This window comes from Pectinophora gossypiella, chromosome 6 (assembly GCF_024362695.1).
Source record: "Pectinophora gossypiella chromosome 6, ilPecGoss1.1, whole genome shotgun sequence".
Classification (NCBI taxonomy): Eukaryota; Metazoa; Arthropoda; class Insecta; order Lepidoptera; family Gelechiidae; genus Pectinophora; species Pectinophora gossypiella.
In genome coordinates, this window is record NC_065409.1 from 13,085,132 (window position 1) to 13,102,377 (window position 17,246).

Sequence of the window (17,246 nt, forward strand, 5' to 3'; positions counted from 1 at the left end):
CTGCTGTGTGGGTGTCGATGACTTAATGTGTCTCTCAGCAAAGTCCCTTTTTACTCGTAGTCCGATCACGGAGTTCTACTGGTCGACCCTCACTACCCACGCCGAGAAAGTTGAGTATCTATGTGTAATGAAATACCAGTATTTTTTTCTAATCAATATTTATTCAACGAAACATCCTGTTGATATATGTAATTCAACTCAGAAAAATATCACTGCACTGCTATCGCTGTATGAAAACGGGCGTTAAGTAAATAATAAGATAGAAGCAATGCATAGTAAAGAAAATATAAAATCGCGTTCCCAGGAGTCCATGACCCTAGGAAGCCCTTTATTGAAAAATGTGAAACTTACTTCTAAACGAAACTTTAAACACCCCTGTGTTACATTTATCCCACTTTTTAATTATAAAACAAAAATGTTGACCACGAGATTAAGTTATAAATAAATGAAACGGGTTTGTTTTCGTATAATTAAACTTATAGTTCCTCTTTAAGATACAAAACACAAACCCTTGGGTAGTTTCCTAGGTCAAAATAAATGTTAATAGCTAAATCACTACAAGTCTTATACTAATAAAATAATTTTCTTTTTTCCACACTAATTTTAAGATAAACGCAACAATAACTTCGGTATTTTATGCATATTTTATCACGTTTTTCTATGACATCACGGAGTACATTTTCATTATAATATGATTGAAGTATACATAGTTATTTCTTGTTTTGATTCGACTAAATGGAAACTACCCAAAAACTCCTTAATATTTTTCTTTTACAAATCATGATTAAAAAAAAACATGGAAGTCGCCGTAATTAGAACAGAAATCGGATAATATAAAATGCAGGTTATTACACTTCTTAACTAAATATCTGAATTAAAATACAATTTTCTTCTCTTGTTAGTGGAAAGCAAACAAATCAGCAAAAGATATGGCAAATGTTTTATAGACTTTGTAATTTACAGTGCCAGTTAATTTGTTTATTTTTTGACGCATCCGTATATTTACCCATTTTAAATGATCACCTTATCGGCAGAATTTTCATGGGTAGTTGTAAACTTTTAGATGATTTCAAAATTTTTCACTTGTGTAAAACATGTCAATTTAAAAATAATATAACGGATCCAACTCGTTCTAGTATACTAGGGTGCCGCTGTCAGTTGTGGTTTTAAGCGGCGCGCTGCATGTCGGTTGCGAACAGAACCTTTGGTTTGTTTTTCTTCTTCTTATTGTTAGTCGACGCGGGCGCAGCGTGGAGCGCGGCCTCGATGGCGTCGCTGAGGCTGAGCGCACGCGGGCCTGACGCTTCCACATCGTCGGGCGGCGGCGGCGGCGCGGGCGCAGTCTTACGCACGCGCCATGTCCCACTCGTGCTTGCCATCTGTCGCAAGTATTATATTTTACAATTCGTTCTAACCATCAAAAATAAAAAATATTATATAACAAGTTTTTGCAATATCAACAGCAGGCAAGGTGATAAATGTGTAACGTTTATGTCATCCTTTGTAATCTGTTTTTTTGACTTCCTGGCTGAATGTTTTGAAGATTTTACATATAAGATTATAGTACCTTTGCGAACGAGAGACCCGGCGGCGAGACGGCAGACACAGGGCTGGCGTCAACCAAGGGCGGCGGCAGGCTCGGCTCCGGTGGGCTGAAGGACTGCGGCGCGGGGAACAGTAGCTCGGAGGAGAAGTCCGGGCGCGGCGGGCCCTCCATAGCGCGGCGGTAAGCGCGCTCGCGGCGCCGTTCGTCCCGCTCAGAGCGCGCGCGCTGCCGCCCGCGCCGGTCCAGCTCCTCTGCGAGGTTGATAATAACTATTAAGATTATTGGCAACACCAACATGTACCAGATCGGTGTACCTTCCAGAGTAGTAGGCCTACATCCGAAACACGATGTTGATTACAACAGCAGATAAAATACATATCAAAAGGGTTTCAAAAACCACCCAACACCAGCAACATAAATTAATTAGATAATAATATTTTAAACAGTGATGCTGCCAGAAATGACTTATCTAGTAAAACATAAATTGGCCTGTCAAGAAAAACGAATATTTCTCTTTTAGTAAAAGACATTGTAAACTCACCTGCAAAACTATTCAAAGCAGCAGGTGTCACATAAGGTGGTTGTAAATCCAGCTCGACGATATCAAAAGAGCAGTAAAGTGGCAAATGGGCAGTGTAGGGCATGTGTTTTCTTGTCTGAAACAATAAGACAATAATATTATATTAGTTTAATTAACTTTCTAACCTGATACATTCTTTTTCATCTAACATAGGTTAACCTGTTGGTAAGTGACAATGTGGTCTATAGTGGGACACACGAGTTGTACCACGTCTGGCAACACGCATGCATACGCGCGCGTACGCGTGCTGCTGACACACTATCGCCTCGTTGATTCTGCCGCTTGCGGACGCTTTCTCTCGCTCTAGCAAATGACGGTTTTGAGTAACAGAAAAGGATAGACGCATAGGAAAGTGCGATGAGATGCCGACAGAGCCAACCCTTACCAACCCCTTGGTTCAACCCTTGCCTAGCAAATACCTTTTCAATATAACCTTGAAGACTTTAAGATATAATGTAAACACAGATGGCGGCAGGTTACTAAAGGAACATGTTAAAATTTATCTTAAGTGCAATTTCCTCTAACACAGCTGGCTTGCCCGACAGTGGTCTGACAGAAAGCTCGGTTTAGTGTAGCTACTTAGTTCATCTTGCGATTGATGTGCCTCTAGATTGCCTATATTATGTTTAAGTTTTTGTCTACAAGTTATGTTACCTACCTGTTCGGCCAAAGATAAAGTCTCACGATGCAAGACGCGTCCTCGGATGACGGGCGGCGCGGCGGCCAGAGCACCCCACGAAGCGTTCAATATGCGCACGTTCAAGCTGTTTAGGAACACTTGTTGGCCATCCTCGGCTGGAAATAAACAATACGCAATCAGTTTATTAAAGAACACCATTTTATTACCCTACTACAATACTAGCGTTTTTGAGCGTTATAGCTAAGAATATGTGTACGTATACCCGCTATCTATGATTGTTTGCGCACAGCATCGCGAGAAAATAATATTATGAATAGCCGGTTTTTACCTTGATAAAAGTAAAAATATTTGGCTTGATTCTGTTTGTCGACATCTGTGAAAGAGTTGTCATAATTTAACTCCACGACTGGTTCGGGTTCCGCTTCGATGAGCGGGAATTCCTCAGGTGGGTTGTCATTCAAATCTCCATGGTTGAATTCAGGAGCGTCAGGGTTCAAGTTTGAATGGGCGAGACTGATCGCTAAGTCTTCCACCTGATCTTGTATAGTTTCAACGCACGCAGCCCCTTCTTCTGTCATGTCAAACCAATCTATCCTATTTTGATTGACCTCTTGCTTCTCATATACAATAGGAACAGAATCTATCTCTTGTTCTGCTATTTTTGGCTGTTCGTACTGCGCATTTATTTTCTCTTCTTTCAATTTAAGCAAGTTCAGAGCCTGCTCTAAGAATTCTACTTCTGTGGTATCAATTTCTGCCATTATCTGATCTTGTATTTCTTTCCTCTCCCTTTCTAGGATTTCACGCACCTGGAAGCGTATGGAAATGGTAATCTTTGTGCAATTTTAAGGCAGTGTTAAAATGAACACAATACATCTTTGGAGATCTACTACTGTATCCACACATGACAGTAAAGGTATAAAAACCAGTTGAGTGGTCAAATCCACATGATAGACAACAAACGTTTTTATAAAATTTATAAAACTATAGTATAAACACCTGCTGTTTAGTAGCTGTAAAGAATTTGGAGTAGGGTGCGTTATTGATGCTTTCAACCGGCAGTAGCCCCTGCGCCTCAGAGTCTACCAGCTGCCCGCGCGGCGGTGCCACCTCCACCGTGGTCGAGCCTCGAAGGCGACGCACTAGACGCATTGTCACCTGAATTATAAAATAAGGAATAATACTATACAGAATGGCAACTCACCGCTCCCCATCAGCATTTGAGCTAGCTAGGTTTATCTCACAACGAACTTTACACTTGAATTGTGAAAGCAGTGCGTGGACTGTTTTTATTTTTTATCAGTACAGTTTATATGTTCGAATTTTGAAATTGTGCGCCGACGTTCTATCGTCTGATTCGAATATTTGATCTCATAGTAATTGCCCGGCGCCTATAAATATTTATTTTTCATGGTGATTTTTCATCAAAACATGCTAATAATTTGCAATAAAATGGAACCTAGACTAAGTGCTTAATGTGAATGCAATTAATTACTTCCGTGATTTCTTAATTGTAAAGCCTATTTATTTATATTGTGAACCTGCATTGTTCAAAATTTCTTGTTTGTGATTTGGTAAATAAATAAAAAAATATTAACTGATTGTTATAAAAGCATCTTTCGTAAGTAGTACTACCTACCTAAGTAATGACGGTTAAAAATAGGTAATGTAATTGAATAATAATGTAATTCCGGTTCCGGTATTCGTAAACGTCAGACGCTCATGAGAACGCTCCCGTGTTTTATGCCAGAAAAGTGTGAAAATATAACAGTAATCGTTGGAAGTGACCTTCGCGTCAAAGTTTACCTAGCCGCGCGTCGAAATAATAAAAAAAAACTCGACATAACTAGAAACAAAAGTGTTAAAAAACCAACTTAAAACATTCGTAGTGAAGTGAGGTTATCTGCTAATGTCAAAATTGAAAGTGACATAAAGGGAACAAGCGGCAGTTTGACCAACATAAGAGGTGGAAATTACGTTCAGAAACTAAACCTTTTCTACGGCACTGACACTCAGTGTGACCAGAAGAGAAAAATTACCCATTTTGGTAAAAAATAAGGAAATGGAGGAACAGTTCGATCTACTTTGGAACAAACTCAAGGATGAGTTACAAAGGCAAACCGCTGTCATTACCGAGTCAGTGCACTCATCACTTTCAATAACATTGGAAGAAAAACTAAAACCTATCATTCAAGAAAATGAAAAATTGAAAACAGAAATAGATAAACTAAAATCTAAACTGCAGCGGTTGGAAATAGATGCCAGGAAAAATAACTTAATAATCTTCGGGATAAAAGAAGAGGAAAATGAAAACACCGAACTTATGGACATTGTTTTGGAAACTCTGAACAATATTAATAAGAACCTGATAAAATCCAGCGACTGGGATAAGTGGGAGATAAGTCAAGTGTATAGAGTTGGGAGGAGGGACGAAACAAGAACTAGACCAGTAAAGGTGGTACTGACACTTGGATGGAGAAAGATGGAGCTCCTTAGGAATAGAAAGAAGTTGCCCAAAAATATAACTGTAACCGAGGACCTCCCAAAGGAGGTCATCGAGAATAGAAGGGCCTTAGTCCCAAGAATGAAGGAGGCCAGAGAAGCTGGCAAGTATGCCATCATTAAAAATGGGAAACTCATTGTAAAGGAGAAACAGGAAAGGGAAGAAAACAGGGATAAGAGAAAGCGCGTTCCGTCCTCCCCACCCAAGACACCTCCAGGTAGCTTCAGCAAACCAGGAGAGAGTGGAGTGCCTTATCCTCGGCCAGATAAGGTATCGAAAACCAGCAGCTTCAACGTAGTTGCGGGCAGGGGGAGTTCGCTTGAACAAAGTCAACCAAAAAACTAAAAAGCGGGAACCGGAAAATACAAACCGAAATAAATATAACAACTAAACAAAACGAAACCAGAATGACATTCCCCAACCCGGCTGGTCCCCGTGGGGAATTAGACCAATACCCTCCAGAAGCAGGAAAAAACAATAACAGCAAAAATAACAAAAACAATAAAAACAGAAACAATGATAATAACAAAGACAATAATAAAAATAACTCTAGAAAATACAACTCTCCGTCCCCAACAAACAACGAAAACTCAAAAAAAGATAACAAACCAGAGAAAATATATATAGCGACACTTAATATGCGCACCCTTCGAACAGAAGAAAGACTATCTGAACTATCCGAAGCGGTAAAAACCATAAAATGGGATATTATTGGTATGAGCGAAGTGAGGAGGCTCGGAGAAGAAATAGAAGAATACGAAGATTATGTCCTGTACTATAAAGGTGAAAAGCAAGGCATGTATGGCGTAGGCTTCCTTGTTAAGAAACACCTTAAAAAGAACATTGAACTCTTCGCCAGCAAATCAGACAGAATAGCCATATTGAATATAAAGCTCCCTGGATTCAAAACACCGTGGACAATAATTCAGATATATGCGCCCACAGAAATGGGAATTAAAGAAGACAAGGACCAGTTCTATAGATATCTGAGTGAAACAATGGAACGCTCCCATAAAACCTGTATCGTACTAGGAGATTTCAATAGTCAAATCGGAAACCCAGTGGAAGGAGAACACCTCGTCACAGGGAAGTTCAGCAGCGGAAAAAGGAATGACAATGGTCAAAGACTGTTGGACTTCGCAATGCAACACAACCTAAAGATAATGAATACATTTTATAAAAAGAAAAGCTCGAGGAAATGGACTTGGATCTCACCTTGTGGGAAGTACACAAACGAAATCGATTTCATCTTGAGTAATAAACCCGCATCATTCAACGATATCGACGTCGTCAATAAGCTGAACTTTAGTACAAACCACAGGATGGTAAGAGCGACAATAAACTGTAATACGAAAAATTCTAGAAAACACATACAAACTAAAACAAGCTATATTCCATTACCTCTCCCAGAAGAGATTATAAGTGAAGCAGAGAAAGATATACCAATAATAAACACTCAATGTTCAATACAACAACAGTATGACACACTGGAAAATGCTCTTAAAACTGTATCCAAAAAGATAAACTACTCAATTAAAAATAACGACAAAGTAGGGATAGAGGCGAAGAAACTTATGTATGAAAGACAACTCCTACTAAAAAACCGCAAAATTAATTTAAAAGATATAGAAAATATAAGTAAAAAAATCACAAAATGTATTAGGAAACATAGAATAGAATCGAGATTCAACAAAATAACAATTGCAATAGAGAAAACAGGAGGTATCAAAAAGGCACTAAAACAACTTAAAGACTATAATAACTGGATACCAAAATTTAATGAAAGGAAGACCACGGGAACTACACAAATAACATCACATCGTTCGACTATAAATAAAATAGCTACAAAATTCTACGCCGAACTATATGGACAAGTAGAGACAGGAAAAGAGATCATAGGACTGGAACAGACAGACGAAGAAACAATACCAGAAATCATGGGAAGCGAAGTTAAAAAAGCAATACTCTCTCAAAAAAATGAAAAAGCGACGGGTGACGACAAGATCACAAATGAGTTTCTCAAAGGCCTGCAACAGGTTATAACCAGACCACTAACTAACTTCTTTAACAACGTCCTTCATCAAGAAGTAGTCCCTACACAATGGACAGTCAACAATTATACTTATACATAAAAAAGGCGATAAGCAAAATGTCACAAACTACAGACCCATCAGTATTATGTCCAACATATATAAAGTCTTCTCGAAGGTCATCCTTGGTAGACTCACAAGAATCTTAGACGAGCAACAACCTAGAGAGCAAGCAGGCTTTCGCTGCAACTTCTCCACGGTCGACCATATGCATGTTGTAAAACAATTTATAGAAAAATCTAATGAATATGGCAAACACTACTACATCTCATTCGTAGACTACAACAAGGCGTTCGACTCCCTGTTCCACAATTACCTATACAAATCCCTTTTGGACCAAGGTATAGAAAGGAAATATATAAGGATAATCAATCATATATACAGCAACAGTACAGCGAAGATACAACTAGAGAGCATTGGAGAAGAGTTTGCAATTAGAAGAGGAGTCAGACAAGGCGACCCCTTGTCACCCAAGCTCTTCTCAGCAGTGTTGGAATCAATCTTCAGGAACCTTGACTGGAATAACTGCGGAGTAAAAATTGACGGATGCAATCTTACCCACCTAAGATTCGCAGACGACTTGGTGTTATTTGCAGAAGACCCGGACACACTACAGAGTATGCTACTAGAATTGGTGACCGAAAGCAGTAAAGCAGGACTAGAGATCAACCTATCAAAGACCAAAGTCATGACAAACTGGGAAAAGCATGACATCTGTATTGAGAACCAACAGATAGAATACGTCGAGGAATATATATATCTTGGACAAATAATATCACCACGAGAACAAATGTCCAAAGAACTCAACAGAAGAGTAACGAACAGTTGGGCACGCTACTGGTCCCTCAAAGAGATAATGAAAAGCCCTTCATATCCAGTCTCCCAAAAAAGGAAAGTCTTCAACATGTGCATACTCCCAGTACTCACATACGGTTGCCAAACATGGTCTCTTACAAAGAAAGAAAGCAACAAGCTAAAGGTCTGCCAGAATGGGATGGAAAGGAGTATGCTGAGCTTGAGACTGCGAGACAGGTGGACCATGTCGAAAATAAGGGGGATTACAAAAGTCGCAGACGTAACCAAAACAGCGAGAAGATTGAAGTGGCGGTGGACCGGACACATGATGAGGTCTAAAACTAACAAATGGACAAAAGACATCACGGAATGGTACCCCAGAGACGGCAAAAGGCGAAGAGGGAGGCCAATCAAAAGATGGGAGGATGACCTACCTAAGGGGTGGAGACGATACACACAAAGTAGAGCAGATTGGCGCTTGATGGAGGAGGCCTATGTCTCAGGACAGCCCGATTAGAATAAGTAATACATATAATAAACCTATGTAAAGTAGAACTGTACATCGGTGAATAAAGGCTATTTTTATTTTTTATTTTATTTATAATGTAATTGGCAGCCCTCAGACGACACACACACAGTTGCGCGTGTGGATAATGTCAATGTGTAGTGTCTGTGAAAATGAGGTTGTTTGTGTGAAGTGTGCAGGGTGTGCCTGAAGGTAAGAAGATATTCATATAATTAACAAAGGTTTGGATACTCCAAAAAGATTTGTTAATTCTTAAACCTTTTGCTAATTCTTCTTTCGGATAAAATATCCCTCAACTATAATTAACAATCTTTCGCCGTCCTGACCGAATTTCCTTTCATGTTTGAAGCATCCTTGAAAGATTGATTTGATCACATGATTTGATATAACGTCTAGGGGGTTGTATGAACTGATTGATGAATGTGGAGGGTGCAAGAGAAGTATTTCAGAATCAAAGTAAATTAAATTCTATACTCTCTGTATACCCCAGTGGGAAATAGGCGTGAGTTTATGTATGTACCTAGAGAAACACCAATTGCAAAGCATATCAGCAGAAAGATGCTCATTGTGCCGCAAAGTAATGTAACTAAGATGTTGTCTAGCAGTGATATTATTTATTACCTTTTATTGTCCTTAGTTGAAAGGATTTTGCAGACAAACAACAAAATCATTGTGTTGACAAAGTCAAGGTTATAGAAAGGTGACACGTACCTCGTCAGCGGGCGAGTCCCACTGCTGCAGCCTGGCGGGACGCATGTCGGCCACGTGCAGTGGCGCGGCGCACACGGGGCAGGGCGGGGGCTGGCGCTCGTGGGCCGCGCAGTAGTGCAGCACACACGCCCAGCAGTACACGTGCCCACAGCGCCACACGCGCCCCGCCACCGGCGCGCCCAGGCAGATTGGGCATTCTGACTTCCCTGGGCTTCGTACCACCTACAATTTAGGTTACATTGTTACTGTTGTATTCAACACACTCCTATAGGAGTGGCAGTCCAAAAAGTATCAATCAATCAAACTTCTGTATCATACAAAACTGTATAAAATTATAGATTATCTGACACTAGAAAGATAATTAAAACAGGAAAGTAAAGATCTTGTTAATAGTATCAGTCTTTCTTTCAAATAGACAGGTTCACTGATAAAAAAAATATAAAAAAATCTTAACATAAAATTAGTTTTATCTTATCAGAAAACTTATATAATAAGAACACAACAATGATAAACCACAGAGATTTGAGATATTGTTGAATCATAAAATATTTGATTAACAAATTACTTACGATTTCTTCAATTTGATCCCATTTAACAGGCACATCTGGATCCAACACATTTGCCCTGTAGTCTCCATCTTCCTTCACCACAAATTGACAACTGGAAAAATTATTGTTTTCAGTATAAATGATATGTTTTTATGAGCAACTTTAACAATCTTGCCTACTTTGAAACAATTGAGTAAACAGAGATTCAAATTAAAACTTTCCAGAATTAGCTTTACATTAGCAAATGTGACTTTTATTCTTTTAAATAAATGAATTGTTTTGGACTGGTTATTTTATTAAGTTTCAGATAAAAAATAAATTGCATTATAAAACTTACTTAGCACGCAGGTAGAGATCATGATCCAGCTTATGTGCCAACCTTATAGGTGGGCGCCGTGGCACAGCGCCTCTCCGCTCGGGCGCGCCGCGTTCCGCGACCCCTCGGCTAGGGTACATGAAATTCAGCAAATGGTTCAAGTTTTGCTTCTTGCTGCCAGGCACAAACACCGAGCCGATTTCCGGCTCGTCGTCATCTTCTAGCCTGAAAATTTTATCATAGTTAGATTTAATTTCATTTTGCAATGTTTTACACAAAAATGATAGCTGACAAATAAGATGAAGCCAACTATTACGATGTTATATTATTTAACCCACACAAGCATAATTTAAAACAATACTTGATCACAAATAAGTAGGTACCTATATTAGTATGGTATGTCAATTATCTTACCCGGTGTTCTGCGTTCCACCCACAAGGAAATTGGAGGGCCCACCGCGAGGGCGAGGCCTCCGATCCACTTGGCCCCTTCCTCTCGGCGCCGGCACATTCTTACGATTTGGCTCATTCTTGGGAGCATTGTTAGGTCCTTCGCGTTTTTTATTGTTTCGTGGCCAAGGTTTATGCGTCAATTCTAAAATAACATCATAAAAAAATATTCATTACCTACATTATGAAACTTCCATTTATTGGATATTTGGTAGATTGAGAAACAAACAACATACAGATGACTACTGTTTCCTCCCAATCCCACTATCACTGACGTAACAAACAAAGCAAGAATGTCATCATTGTATTATGGTAATCACCCAAGATGAATAACCTTCGTTTCCTTCAACTTACCTGTACTTTTTTTACAGTCGATGGCAGAGGCCCTCGACTGTGGTGATGATCGGTTTAAAGATTTTTTGTCCATTCTGGATTCCTCCAACATTCACAACAACACCTGAGCGGGTTACTCCGCGAGGAGACAGAGATTTTACGTACAGGGCCGACATTTTAGAAAGCCATGTTTATAATACAAAACAAAGAAAAATATATTTCTTTATAGAAATACACTTTACCTAGAGGTAAATATAGGAAATGAACACTTTAAACACAAAAAAGGGAGCAGAAGCACTCCCTTTCGTCGATAACGACGAAATTTACGATGAAAAACTTCAAGTTCTAGCTAGCCACAATATGGCGACCAGCCGGCAGCCAGCCGTATACTCGGATGCGCACTTCCGTTTGGATAAAAGTGCTACCAAAAAATCGAAAGAATGCTATATTTTTTCTAATTTTTGGAGCTTATAATTTTCACTTTTATTTAATATTTCAAATTACTATGTCAAAAAAAGTTTTTTGTTTTTACAGTATTTGACATGACTTTTAAATTTACGTCACGAAATATAAATATTTCAAAATCTGTTTGTTTTTATTGTTTTGTAACGATTCCAATTTCAGTTTTAAATAGTTTATACAGTGGTTTTATCCATTGTATCTATGTAACATTTTTAACTACTGCATTTTTGTGTTGATTTTACATTATTAATTAATATTTTGAGGGGATTATATTCGTACAAGCCTTTGCCCTTTCTTCAAAAATAATTGATGACATCCGGACGGAGCATATTTAAGACGAAAGAAAAACATAGGTTTTGTCTTTCGCACTCATGTGAGCCGTCATAAGTTAAAAAGAGATAAATATACTATCGTCGTAACGTCTTTTGTACTCGTGTAGCGGGTTTGTTATAGAAACGTACCTATAGTATATGTTTTTGTATCAGCACCACTAGTGCCGTTCCATGTCTTTATCGACATTATTATTGGCTAAATATTACATGTTAGTCCAAGATCTAAAAAAATATACATTACAAATTGAATGATTAATTAAATACAGAAATAACGACCTAGTATCCATACCTGGGTGGGTAGAACCACAAGTAAATTAGTTAAAACGATACCTATTTGTACCCTGATAGAAAGATACCTAAGAAGAACCGTACGTTGCGGTAACAGATTCAGAACCACTTATTCAACGTAATTATCATGGACAAACTAATACGACATTGCGGCCACCCTTTGGTTGCTATAAATCACATACCTACCCTTTTATAAAAATTAAATACACGTTTTTCATTGACTTGACCGGAAATCGAATCGGCTCTCGATACAAGAAGTAGACGACCTTCTAGTATATTTCGGGGATTATCTCAATGCGATTAAAGAATAAAAGCAAATACTTCTTTATAAGATTTTTATTCAATATAGTTAGAATACAATGACTACGAAGCACTGAACAATTCCGACTTTTGGTGATAAAAAAAAATATTTCCTCTTGTTCACTTTCTTTAGAAGTGTATAGTGTCGGCTCTGGTCGTTATAACTTTACCTGCAAGAATGGCACATATTAACGTGGAGCACACAAATACACAAGCATTGCATGTTTACACATTGCACATAGAAGGAATAATCACAGGTAATTACAAAAATAGTTATTCATACTAATTATTTATAGAAGGAATAATCACAGGTAATTACCAAAATAGTTATTCATACTAATTATTTTGTGCAATAGAGAATATTTGTATTGTATTGAAATATTTTTTCCATGCTAATGTAGAATACAAAAACGAAATAGCTGCAAATTTATCTATAAACTTATAACTAAACTTAAACTCACCTTATGTGAGATATGTGAGTGAATATTGTTGGTACTGCATCTCTATGTAATATTTTTGTTTGGTATCCTGCTCGATAGAAAGCAAGATACATCGAAATGTAATTAGCACAGGCTTAAATAAGGAGAAGGCGTCCTTCAGAAGAGAGAATTATCTCGTTTCATGGTCTGAATCTAATTGTTTCTTAATTTCTTGTTTCGTAAATTAGGATATTTAGGAAATCTGGAAAATACAATATCTTTATGTAATCTTCATCCAAATCGGAAACAGGTCGAAAAATAAATTAAACGTGAATAGAATAACGCAACATGTAGATGTTACATTCAAACATAATATTATGTTATCGATATCAAAGGACAACACTACTTATAATACTTTGGGTACATGATCTGTCAAAGCTGATTAACGTAAAATGTGAAATCAATTATTTGTACAAATGTGACGGCTTTGCTGAAAATATGCGTCTGCATCGTGTTTAGGGCTCAATAAACTTTACAAAAACCAGACCAGGTAATGTATTTCTTGCACACAAACATGTATTATGTGGTCGATAACTTACCCATGGTGAGACATTGTTTGATCGTTCTCCATTATAACACCCATTCTACTCTCACAACCAATAGCTACGCAAGCCATGGTTCATAATGAATAACTATTTCACAGATTGTTTATATAAAAAGTTAAAATAATGTCCCAAAACACCAAAAAACTAACGGCAGGTTTGGTATCCAGCTGACTACCACAACATCTCAAAACGGTAAACACTGACGTTCTAGACAGCGGTGTTTGTCTATGTTTGTTTCTTTTTTCCACAGAGATTGTTGCCATAGGGAAGAAAGAGAGCTGTGATAGTTTGATCGTCACTCTAAAATATTATCCGTCTATTCTATACAAGGTCTTTGCATCCGGACAAGGAGGATACATACAAGTGCACGTTCATTTCATTGTAATATTTATTTCTCATTTTTACAAGTTTATAATCAAATTTAACGCACTTGCTATCACGGACGTCTGAATATGATTACTTTTTTTATTTTACATTAGTTTTACATACAGATTTATTTTACTATACTGGCGGCATTACAATTTCAGAACAGCATTTTAATTTCGAATATGAAATAAACATGCCTTATATTTAAGCGGGAAATATAAAAAAGTAGGTAAAAAAGTAAAATATTTTTCGCGGGAATACGATTTTACTAATCTATTCATAGTATAAATTGCTAAGATCGTTGCAGAAAATTGACTCAGCTATTTCGTCATGGACGATTGCAATTTACCAACGGGTACCGCAAAAGAACCTGAAGAAGAAGCTCATCTTTCACAGGTACCTGCTTATACATATTATACTGTTTTCTCACTGTAGGTACTTCTTTGAAAAACTAGACATATTTAATATAGCAATATTTTCATGTTTGCGGTTACTACAATAGGCTCTAAAATATGGACCTATTGTTAGTGCTTGTGAGTAGGTAATAGTAAATAAAATTAAATAACATAACAGTGCAATTACCCTCAAAGATTTAAATGTAGAGTTCTGTCTTCATAAACAACTGTTTGTCTTCATAAAAAATTTTAGGACACTGATGTTAATTCGCAAAATATGAATAGACAAAAAAAGGGAATAACTTTTGCCGAAGCAACACAATCCACTGAAAATTCTACATCACAAAACAGCAGGTGAGTTTTATCCTTAAACTAAAACTTAAAATATTTCTAAAGTAGTGTAAACAAGTTGTCTACAATACAATTTGGTTATGTAAGTGTAAGCCCACTTGCAATTTAAGTAATTTAACACCTGTCTAATAGTACTGATTAGAATTACGCTATCATGGCGTAACTGTAATCCAATTAACTTGCGTTCCACTTACTTATATTTTAACATAAATGGTGAATTTGCAGCGCAAAGTAATCGCCGTAAATAATCTTAGGATCTTAGAAATAGTTAGAAATATCTGGTTTCCACACACAAGTTTTTTTTATTCTCTTGTGATATTTTGTGGTAACACCCTTTATGTTACGTTGCTATTTAATAATATTCTTTCTGAACAACTTTATCCAACCAGCACATACAAAGACGCCCTGAGCCAGCCAGCCGGCGGACTCACTCACCGTCAGCGCCTACTGTGGCTGCAGAAACGTCGCTCAGCTGGACTATGGGTGCAGTGCGACGACTGTGATCGCTGGCGGTACCTGCCACATGTATTGGACGCTCAGGAACTTCCTGATAAATGGAGCTGTAACATGAATCCAGGTCATTTTTTTTCATCAAAAGCTTTACTTAACAGTTTTAGATTGCCACGTGTGTCACCATAAGATACATCATAACATAATAGCCTACCTCTAAACGTCCCACTGATGAACCATGCCTACGGAGATGTAAATTACTATTAGAACTGCTTCTATATGCTAGAATGGGAACGCATAAAAAACAGAACACAGTCAGGTGCTTATCTTCTATTGGAGGGATTGGTGTCTTTTCTAGAAAAATAAACATTTTGCGCGATGTGCATAATTCATTACGAATACCTTTATCTATCTTAAACGAATCTCTTCTCTATTTTCTTCTTTTATTATATCTATTCTTCTTCTCTCGTGTTGGTTGTGAGGTCAATGACCTCATCAGCCTCCATAACCCTAGCTATATCTATTTCTCCACAGATAAGACAGCAGCAAGCTGCTCAGTCCCCGAAGTACCTATCCGACTGCATGATGAAGAAGACCTGATACACGGGGAATACGCAGCAGGGTCTCTGGTGTGGGCGCAGTTGGCTGGTTGGCCGTGGTGGCCCGCCATGGTCGACGACTGCCCCGACACCGAGCAGTATTACTGGCTGGATGGGTTCTCTGATATACCTGTGAGAATAACTTGATTTTGATGAGATTTAGATGTGAGTGAAAGAAGCGAAATGATGCCTTGTCAGGATCGTAGAAACTGGTGGTCACTATCTACCCCAATGATGAATAGGCGTGATTTTATGTATGTCCAAGATAATATTGTTTTAGCTAGCTATTTGACGTGACTTACTTGGAATCTACCTAAGGTGATAAGTATTCACTTACTTGGCTATGGACTAACAATAGGGAGCTTCATTTCTGAAAAGGAAAAATCTGAATTTATTGTTTCTTCACATATTACATGAATATATTTTTATTACAGACTCATTACAACGTAGTATTTTTCGATGCTTTCGATGTGACTCGAGCTTGGATTGCTCCCAAAAGTCTAGTATCGTTTGGATCTAACAAAAGTTTGAAAATTTCTAAAGATAAAAGATACAGAAAACGTTTGGAAGTATCAATTAAACAAGCCGAAGACGCAAGCAAAATGTCGGTCAGCAAGCGTTTGGCTAAGTACAGCTTCATAGCTAGATACCCAGGATCTATCAATCAACCAAAAAAGATAAACAAAAACGAACTCGAAAAGTTTCAAAAGAAACTGAAAAGAAAATATGATATTGAATTCCCTAACGAGAGTGAATCTTCAGAAGATGATGAACAAGATCAAATTTTAGGTGATGACAGTACGACCGTAATCAAAAAAGGAAAAAATATGTTACTTGTTGGAACCCCTAAAAGGTCCAAAGAAAAGAAAAAGTGTCTCAGAAATGAAAGCACAGAAACAAAGATCACTAAAAAGAAAATTAAAGATTATCTTCAAATAGAAGAAGATGAGCCTCAACATTTACCAGAAGAAATTCCATCAAAATTGTATAACGAGTCAGCTAGTACGAACTTCAAAGAACCAAGTTCGATGGCTGTTCAAGTCAGTAACACTGTAACTTCTACAGTGGGTGATGAATCTATTGATAATGGTATGAATACCATCGACTCAACTGTTATTTTACAATACAATGCAAAACTGTTTATTGCACTTAAAAAATAAATAATTATAATTATTTTACCTACCTGTTTAAAATAATACATTTTACAATTTTGTTATCTCTTTATTTCAGATACTTCTGCAACTTTTGTACCTGAAAGTGTAAGCGAATGTGAAACTCTACGCGAAGTTGCAGAAAATGTATTACGCGGGCCATCACCTAGCAGTGATGATTTTGATTTTTAATTTTATAAGTTCTTTAAAAATGCTTAATTTTTATTTCGTTATAATTTTCTATTTCAATATAATATACTTATTATGAATGCGTACATTTGTGTTTATTATCGGATTTCATTGTCGTCTCCTATGTTCGGTTGGTTCAGCTTTGGTTCTATGAAATAGGTACTGAAAACTTGATATTGATGTTATTTTTTTGAATGTTTTAACTACTACAAAACCTGGCCAAAACTAAAAAAAACCTCGTTAGTTTTGGCTTTTTTTTCTTGGTCGTGTACTCAGAACAATAACTAACATTGTTCTGAGG

At 37.5% G+C, this 17,246-nt stretch overlaps 2 protein-coding genes across 2 annotated transcripts; one reads left to right on the top strand and one right to left on the bottom strand.

Moving 5' to 3' along the window:
• Positions 1-287: 287 nt before the first annotated feature.
• Positions 288-11,430, bottom strand: LOC126367765 (RING finger protein 10). Its single transcript, XM_050011491.1, has 11 exons — positions 11,060-11,430; positions 10,670-10,850; positions 10,277-10,480; positions 9,961-10,051; positions 9,392-9,613; positions 3,766-3,924; positions 3,095-3,575; positions 2,785-2,921; positions 2,088-2,202; positions 1,568-1,797; positions 288-1,379 (listed from the first exon to the last, which is right to left on the bottom strand). The coding sequence occupies exons 1-11, from the start codon at positions 11,148-11,150 to the stop codon at positions 1,167-1,169; spliced, it is 2,124 nt and encodes a 707-aa protein (XP_049867448.1). The 5' UTR covers positions 11,151-11,430; the 3' UTR covers positions 288-1,166.
• Positions 11,431-14,377: 2,947 nt separating this feature from the next.
• Positions 14,378-17,031, top strand: LOC126367810 (zinc finger CW-type PWWP domain protein 1-like). The gene is made up of 5 exons (XM_050011561.1): positions 14,378-14,559; positions 14,946-15,133; positions 15,541-15,737; positions 16,040-16,694; positions 16,836-17,031. The coding sequence occupies exons 1-5, from the start codon at positions 14,483-14,485 to the stop codon at positions 16,946-16,948; spliced, it is 1,230 nt and encodes a 409-aa protein (XP_049867518.1). The 5' UTR covers positions 14,378-14,482; the 3' UTR covers positions 16,949-17,031.
• Positions 17,032-17,246: the final 215 nt, after the last annotated feature.